Raw genomic sequence first — 8,735 nt, 5'->3', positions numbered from 1 at the left:
GCTCGAGAACAACCACAGGCGCGCTTAGCTTAGCTTAGCTTGGTTTAGTTTAGTTTAGCTCCGTGTTCGGACAAACCACCTGAGATTTGCATACTGACGGAATTAGCGCCACAATATTTATTTATTTTTATTTTTATTTTTTATTGCAGGCGTTTGTTGTTGATGCCAGCAAAGAAGTGTTTTATTGTTTTGTTTTTTCTACTTGTCATGATTTCCTACGGGATCAACAAATATTGAAGAAAGAGGCGCTTTCCACCCTTGATTGATTATTGATTGCCTTTTGGTCAAGTGTCCCTTTGGAGTTGAAAACATATCAACGATCGGTGGGTTGGTTAATTAATAGCCAACTACTAACTGACGCACTTCCTCTTGTTATTAACTTAATAGCAAGAGGAAGCGCGTCACCGTTTGGTTAAATTAGAACCATGATGGGAAAAAAATGGTTTATTGTTATGACATCATCATGAGTTGGTTAGTTCGTTTCTTGTGTAGTCAGTCATTGAGTTAGTTGGTTTTAGGTAAGACAGTCTGTCAGTGGCCGTTAGGTCTTTCCATCAGTCAGTCCTTCAGCCAATTGGAAATTGGTTAGTCAGTAAGTTGTCAAGTCCATAATTGGAAATTGTGTCAGTTGGTGAGACGGTTAGTCCGTCAGAAAGTTACTCCGTCATTTAGTCAGTCAGTGAGTATCTCAGCTAGTAGGTAAGCCGGTTATCAAGTGGGTCAGTTGGTGAGTTTATTAGTCCGTAAGTCAGTCAGTTAGTTAATTAGACAATTAGTGTTTACTCAATGAGTCAGTCGGAAAGGTAGGCAGTTAGTTAGCTGGTGAGTCAGTTAGTCGGCTTATTAGTCATTTAAACTGTAAGTTGGTTAGTTATTTGGTCATTAGGTCAATTATCAGTCTATCAATCCAAGTTAGTTAGTTCATCGGAAAGCCACTCCATCATTTAGTCAGCCAATCAATGACTTACTCAGTGAGTTAGTTGATTAGTCATTTGGTCAGTTAGTCAGTGAGTTTTAGACTTAGAAAAGCGCCATTTTTGTGTTTGTCTTGTTTTTCCGTTTTGCGTTATAGTGGTGTGGGAAAGCTCGAATTGCAGTGCAGCGTTAAAAAAAATGAAATGGCTCTTTGTTAACATGAAACAGGCCGCGTCGCTACTTCGATGTCTGTCTGTCGTCCCGTGACGTCGCTCAGCAGCAAGTCGGTTCGTTGCAGGCACAAAAAGCAACTGGATTGATTTTGGGCAGCTGGGGGGCCCCCCCACAGCCAGCTGTGAGTTATGACGCTTCACAACAGATCGATGACAACGCTGGCGGGCGGCGGCGTGATGGAAGACACGTTCCCGTTTTCGGCATCCGTCATCACGCCACAGGAACACGTAAGCAAGACCGCGCCTCACTTCAATTCTATGCTTTTGGAGCTTGATGTAGGTCAAAGATCAAAGGGTCAAGGTCAGAGGCTGAGCAATGTCAAATATGTCAATCCCACACATAAAAATGGAAAATCCCTTAATTGTATCCGATGATCTGATTCGCTTGAATTTTGGGGATTAGCCTTGGGTCAAAGTTCACCAATACAAAGGTTAAATGTGCTTTTACAACAAAGCACACTTGAGGCATGGATCACATTAAATGTACTTGCTTAACCAGTAACCAAGTCAAAAATTCAGGTCGAATAAGCCCCATTGAGTTGCACCTCAAATTGTAGATCTTAATGAGAGCTTTCCATATCGATCTTTACTTTGGCAATACGTGGTCAAATGATTGCCTGTTAATACCAACAACAAAATAGATACAATTAAAAACACGGTGGGTCTGAGGAAGATCTTGACAAGAAAATGACAGCCACGGTCTTTACTGACACCTAGTGGCCGACAAAGTCAACTGCAACACACGCAATTTCAATTTCAAACCCAACCTAATTCGAAAGCACACCCTTGACTTGGAAATGTGGATATAAGTATATACACACATTCGCCGTCGTAGACTTTTGAGACTTCTTTTGTCCAGAAAATGAAAAGTCCAAACATCCATTTTTTTCCGCCAGCATAATTGCTTTATTGTGCGCATTGTTGAAGCATTGTTAATACAGTACGGCGCCTTCTTACTGATCTGAAGTGAAGCATTGTGGGAAGTGCAGTTCTTCGCTAACTGTAGTTTGCATAATTTCCACCTTTTGCGGGGTTTTTTTTTACTACTTACTACAAAATGTATTCCTCCGTTTGTAAAATTAACTCTTAAGTTGGGATAAAACATATTTTGTAGTCTAATGGCATCAAGAAGCAGCATTTTATTATTATTATTATTTTTTTTTAATAATGGCACTGTTTTCTAACTTCAGCACTTTGGCAAAGGCACTTCTCTGAAATGTTATCATCAATTTCTCGTTCATTTTTTGTCTTTTTTCTGTGTGTTTGTGGAAAAAACAATTGACATTTGACAATTGCAACATAGTTACTATTAAAGGCTACTAAACCTATTAAGGCATTTGGAATAAGGCAACGCAAGAAGTTCTAAAGCTATGATAACATTTTACATATATTTTTAGTAACAACAATTCCAGCATTGAGAGAGGAAATCAAGCAAAGTGCAAAAATAATCGATTCCTGGTCAATAAAAATGATTGGCAAGACACAAAGATGCCGAAAAGTGGTCACCGTGGTTATGTAGTAAACATCTGAACCCGCACTTCTCCTAATGGCCACTAGATCCTGCTATAATCAAAGATGAGTCCAGTCTCGAGATTGGCTATCAGTCCCATGTTGCCATGGAAACGAGATGATGCAAAAAGGTGCGTGAATGTGAGCTGCATAGTTAGAAGAATGAAAGTAATGAAAGAACTAGTTCTGCTTTTTTGTTTTTAAAGAAAAGACAAAAAGTTGCTCCTGGCCTTGTGACTGGCTGCCAGTCGAGCAGTGATGTGATTGGTCCTTTGCAGATGCACAAAATGGCACGTGGTCCGAGAGTAGCTAATGGTATGTGAATGAAATCACGGTTTGTTTGTTTTTTGTTTTCATTTTGAAAAGCATGTTGTATACTTATTTGTAACTGTTCAAGCAAAAAATTTTTTATGTGAGCCATATTTTTTGTTTTGTTTTTAAATTTACAGTCCCAATCGTACAATAAAAAAATAATTTTAAGGTGATATTTTCGATGATTTTTTTTCCCACTAAGACATTTTTCCAAACAAAAAGTTAATGAAAAATATTGCAATGTTATATATTTCCGTGAAAATGTCACATTTGTTTTCAAGTAATAATCATATTCCTTTGAGACATTTTGTATATAAATGGGCTAACATTAATTCACTTTTTTATTTTATACTTTTTTGGGGGTGAAAGTTTGTATTGACCTGACTGACCCTTTGCAATCTTCTAATCAATTATTCGTGGTTTTCAGTTTAGCCCTAATCTACAAGCAATAATTTCTTTCAATATATTTATGTATAAAAAAAAACAACCTGTCGTATAAAAATGTCATGTTGCTCTTGGCCTTGTGATTGGCCGCCAGTTAAGCGCGCAGCTGATTGGTCCATTGCGTGCGAAACGGGTGGTGGTGTAGGAGTGCTTTACGAAGGCGGGAGTGCGGCACTGGCACGCGTGGCCTTCACGCTTTGGCGGGCACCTTGAGGGGCTGCAGGCCTCTCATTTTGAAGTAGGACACCACCTGGGTGGGCACCTCTGCCAGCACAGCCTGAGCCAAAGTCGCCAGGGGGGCCTGGGGGGAGACAAAGCCGATTCAACAATTTCAATTCATTCGGTCAAAGAAGTATCTTTTCTTTTTTTGCTGCCAATAAATGTCTCTTATCTTTATTTCCTCTGTCTGCAACAGTGACATTGTGACAAAAGCTAATGTGAAAGTAGTAACTGCTGCATCTCAACTGCACTAAGTTTCTCTGGAAAAAGTGAAAACACAAACTTAGTGTTTGTTCCGTGCGAGTGCACTCAAAAATGCACATGCTCGATGGATAGCGTTGATGCGGCGGATATGATTTTTCCAAGGCCAATGCAGATAGCGATTATTAGTAGTCGAGAGACCGATATCCGATATTTCAAGCCGATATTCATTTTCAGTAAAAAAGAGAAAATATTATTGTAAAATGTACTTTTTCTTTTCATCTTAAACTTACAAAGAATTGGCATCTGTGTTTAAAAATGCTAACAAAAACTGCAGGGAGCTTCCAGAGTCATTTTATTATTAGTTTTTATTTAATTAGGTAATTTTTTTTTAAACTAATTCTCATTTATAAACATGACCTGGACATGCATGTTTTACGCTAATTAAAAACTAAGCAAGTACATTTCTACTGGAGATAAAATTTTCTATCTAATTTTATTATCATTTAAAAAAAAAAAATGTGTAGGGAGTTCCCAGCATTTTTTTAAAAAAAAATTTATTAAGTGGAAATTTAAATAAATCCATAAATGAGAAGTTTCCTGTATCTCACTGAGTGACAAATGCATGCGAATGCAGCGACTTCAGGGTTTTCGTCAGGGTTCATAAAAGGTTTCAAAATATATTTGCAAATAGTAAAAATTGTCAGCATATGTTGAAAATGGTTTTGTGACAAGCAAAAGCTGTGAACATCTTACAAATCCTGTTGAAAAGTCTACATTTCGCAAGCATTCCCTGCACAGTGAGATACCAACTTCACCAACCGATGTCGATATTTGTCAAAATGCCAAATATCGGCACCGGTCTATCCCTATTTAGGATTTTCTTTAAGTGCTTTGCCGCCATCTTGTGGCATGTATAGCCAATTACAAGCCCCTTTTCGAATCGACGCAGATCACAGATTTGTGCGTTTTCATTTTTGGCAGCAGGGCTCAGCCACTCACGTCTTTGAACTTGACGAAGGGGACAAACTGGACGATGTCCCTGGCGACGGCCTCTCCCACCGTGGACCTCAACACGCCGTCGTCTCCGTCCAGCAGCTCCATGGCCTTAAAGTCGGCCGGCCCCACCCCCGCGATGATGATGGACAGCGGCAGGCGGGAGGCGCGCACGATAGCGTCCCGGGTCTGGTCCAGGTCGGTGATCGCGCCGTCGGTGAGGATGAGGAGGATAAAGTATTGCTAAGGAGAAGAGACGCACGCCATCAGTCCCATTTGTCTGGGCGGGGGGCGCGGGTGCCATGTGTGTTTTTGTCCTCACAGAGGCGCTGTTGCTTTGGGCGGCGCCGGAAGCGATGGAGGCCACGTGGTTGATGATGGGGGAGAAGTTAGTCGGCCCGGAGAGTTTAAGCTGAGGGAGAGCCATCCTGTAGGCCTCCACGATGCCCTGAATGCCTGACACATCATCATCATCATCATCATCATCATCATCTTTTAAACATCTGCATATTTTTGAGCAGAAAACACACATTTATGAAAATGAAGTTGGTTTTTTTTGGGGGGGGGGGGGAAACCAATCCCTTTTAAGAAAAATAATAAAAATGTTGGACTGAAAAATATTTGTGAAAAGCATGTTGTGCTAACTTGAAAATTGATTAAAATGTACAATAATTTTGATTTTTTTTTTTTATTAGATTTTTTGGAGGGGAAAATCATAAATACGAAAACAAATCTGAGAAAAAGGGTTTATTTTATTTTTTTTAGAAAAAGAAATAAAGTCCAATATTTTTTAAATACAAAATTTTACATTTTGATATACATTTTTGTTTTTAAAGATTTTTTTTTTAATGAAATATAATGCAAAAAAAGGTTCTAGTTTAGTAATAAAAAGTCTTAACATTTAAAAAAAAAAAAGCATATTTCTCAGGGAAAAAAAGTTTGACATCTTGAAACAACAAAAAATATTTCTTTTCTTTTTTTAGGACAAAAGGTCATAATGATAAGTGCTAATTGTTGAGGAAAATGTCAGATACTGAAGAAGTTGGAGAATCTATTTAATGCCCATAACATGAGAAGTTGGCCTTATTTGCACCCATACTGAAAATTTGGGGAACCTGTTGGCATTTCTAGAAAATAAATGAAGATGGCGTGCGTGCGTGCGTGCGTGCGTACCTTGGCAGTAGGGCTTGGTGGGATTGAAGTTGAGGGCAAACTCGTGATGTGCGGCCTGTGGGATCCACGACACAATAATATCAAAATAATATATTCCACATTTTCAATGACAACATTCAAAATCATGCTCCTATGCCAGCGAATTAATATGTTTGTATTGTATGTCGTAAGCACCTCGTATCCGGGAGGAAGTTTGGCTCCAAAACCAAATGCAGGGAAGAGTTTATCACTGAAAATAATTAAAAAAAAATCAATTAGAAAATACACAGATACTAAAACTGATGTGCCTATTTTGTTGACAAATACAGCAGCACTCATCCAAACTGTTGCAATTGTGACGTCTTACATCATTATTTATGCACAATGTTTTGTCTTATATGTGGAAAGTTGTACTGACGTGTCGTAGTCTTGAATGACCTGGCCTACGGACCACAATGCGGACAGGTACTGATTCATCCCGTCTGAACTCAAATAGTGGAGAGAATTGGGCGAGCGAGGGTCCCCGTTGGAGCCCGTGAAGTCGATGCCCACCTACGCACACGCAAAACGTATGTGAGTAGATGTATTAAAACACAGCGCGTGTGCGTGCGCGCGAAAAAAAATGGCCCTCACAGTGAAGTTGATCTGACAGCCGCCCATCACGTAGTCCAGGAAGCTGTGCTGCGTTGCCAACTGTGACATCACAAACAGGAAATCCATCAAGGGAGACACAAGCCAAAATGCGCCTCGTTGAATTGGTGATTGGAGTCAACATCGTGTGGAATCGTAATTCAAGTCAAAATGAATCGTAAAGTCAATCCCAGTGAATTGGACCGTAATGCAGCAATTGAAGTGAATTGGATCGTAATTGAATTGCATCGAATCATATCCCAGTTGAAGCCGAATCATTAACACAATTAAAGTCAATCGTATTTCATCGTAATTAAAGTACATCTTACTGTACTTTGAGTGAATCGTATTGTATTATAATTAAGAGTGAATTGTCCCATATTGTAATTGGACTGACTCATCATTTGAGTGACTTGAACTGAATTGCAGTGAATCGTCTTATTGTAAACGGAGTGAATCGAGATGAAGGGAATCGCTTTGCGATTGGAGAGAATCGAACAAATCACAGTTGGATTGAGTCACATCGCAACGGCAGTGAATCTGATCGCAATGAAAGTGAATCATAGATCGCAAATGGAACCGATTGTATTGCATCATGACTGGGATGAATCCGATCTTGGCTGGAGTGCATCAAATCGGAATTGGAGTGAATGGTTTTGGTATCGGAGCGGCTCATACCATTAATACATTTACCAGCGTAATCAGCACTCATCGTATCATATTTATGGTCTCATAAATGAATTTGTGCCATAAACGGAGTGTCACGTCCGAATTGGAGTGAATTGAATGATATTGTGATTGCTGACCATAATTAATTTGGAGCGAATCGGATTCTAAGTGAGGTGAACTGCATTCACGTCATAGTTGAAGCGAAATCCGTCAGTGGTTACCTTGCAGCTCTTCACCGACACCACCCCGGAGTTCTTGTAGCTCTTCTTCTTCTTCTGCTTGTCCGGATGGATGCAATCAAACGCCACCTGTAGGACAAAAAAGCAGGAAAAAAGATACAAATTAGAACGACGAAGAAATCTGGAGGTCGGCGGTCGGAAATCTGCGAGCTGACCGGCGAACCCGAGGCGGCTTTCTGCAGCTCCGACACTTTGGTGGCGAAAGAGCCGATGAGGTCGTGCGAGCCGTCGCTGTCGTGGTCGGAACAATCCACCTGCGGGTGACACAGAGCCGGTGAAAAGTGGGCGGAGGCTTCTGCCAAGAGGTGCATTGTGGGGTTTTTTTTGGGGGGGGGGGGTGACCTTGAGGGGCCTTTCCAGGTCGCTGCTGCAAAATGTCTGCAGGGGCACCGAGAACTTCTTCCAGTTGGGACTCAGGTTGTTCTTCACCACCTACACACACACACACACACACACACAGACACACACACACACACACACACACACACACACACACACACACACACACACACACACACACAAGACAAATGCAACATTTGTCAACAAGCGTTTGGCCAACACATCACCTGCAATTTGAGCATTCTCAAACCTCTGTTCTGTGGACCAGCTGCCACTTTCCATCATCTCCTTTTTTGTAGAACTCCAGGAAGGGGTCCGACTTGCCAAAGGTGTCCTGAACAAACAAGTACGGACGTGAGCTGTTAAAAATTGAACACGGTTGTGGCGAAAGTGCGATTAACGGGCTGGGGCTGCTTTGCTACGTCAGGGCCAGCACTAGTTGCTGTGATCAACCTAACGATTCGATTCTGCCGCTTACAAATAAATTCTGCGCGCTTTTCATATTCTATTGGGTTTTGATGAGCTCAAACGTAAGTGTGATAAACATGCAAAAACCAAATCAGGAAGGGGGCAAATACTTTTTTTTTAAAGAGACTGTAAAAGTTACCTTCTTGTCCAGATTTTTGGCCTCCATCTCCAACTGAATGGCTCTGTTGTCCTTTATCTCCTCAGCGGTGACCTTATTATTCATACGAATCGCTGTTCAATGAAATGTCATGATTATGTTGCAGCGTGAACAGGACTGCATACCGTAATGCTTCCTTTGCCAGCAGGTTTTCCTTTCTTCAGCTGCAGCGGTCTGGTCACAGTTTTACTGGCAACGATCTGAGCGCACACACACACACACACACACACACACACACACACGCACACACAC

The 8,735-nt window shown here is 40.9% G+C and overlaps 1 protein-coding gene across 2 annotated transcripts in view; it reads right to left on the bottom strand.

Annotated features, from left to right (window-relative positions):
* Positions 1-2,026: 2,026 nt before the first annotated feature.
* cpne1 (copine I) overlaps positions 2,027-8,735 on the bottom strand; it is a 21,995-nt gene continuing 15,286 nt past the window's right edge. For both annotated transcript variants that reach the window (XM_086086061.1, XM_086086060.1), the window contains exons 4-16: positions 8,609-8,683; positions 8,466-8,537; positions 8,109-8,192; positions 7,862-7,951; positions 7,675-7,773; positions 7,502-7,588; positions 6,615-6,674; positions 6,400-6,533; positions 6,177-6,231; positions 6,003-6,057; positions 5,152-5,285; positions 4,836-5,072; positions 2,027-3,714 (exon numbers count right to left, since the gene is read on the bottom strand). In XM_086086061.1, coding sequence (XP_085942187.1) covers positions 3,604-3,714; positions 4,836-5,072; positions 5,152-5,285; positions 6,003-6,057; positions 6,177-6,231; positions 6,400-6,533; positions 6,615-6,674; positions 7,502-7,588; positions 7,675-7,773; positions 7,862-7,951; positions 8,109-8,192; positions 8,466-8,537; positions 8,609-8,683 — 1,293 coding nt within the window. In that variant the 3' untranslated portion in view covers positions 2,027-3,603. The remainder of the gene's footprint in view (positions 3,715-4,835; positions 5,073-5,151; positions 5,286-6,002; positions 6,058-6,176; positions 6,232-6,399; positions 6,534-6,614; positions 6,675-7,501; positions 7,589-7,674; positions 7,774-7,861; positions 7,952-8,108; positions 8,193-8,465; positions 8,538-8,608; positions 8,684-8,735) is intronic.

This window comes from Leptonotus elevatus, chromosome 10 (genome assembly GCF_054856555.1).
Source record: "Leptonotus elevatus isolate MCC_2025b chromosome 10, RoL_Lele_1.0, whole genome shotgun sequence".
Classification (NCBI taxonomy): domain Eukaryota; kingdom Metazoa; phylum Chordata; class Actinopteri; order Syngnathiformes; family Syngnathidae; genus Leptonotus; species Leptonotus elevatus.
Note: the sequence above shows the minus strand (reverse complement) of the source record. Positions and strands in the feature narration are given on the sequence as shown.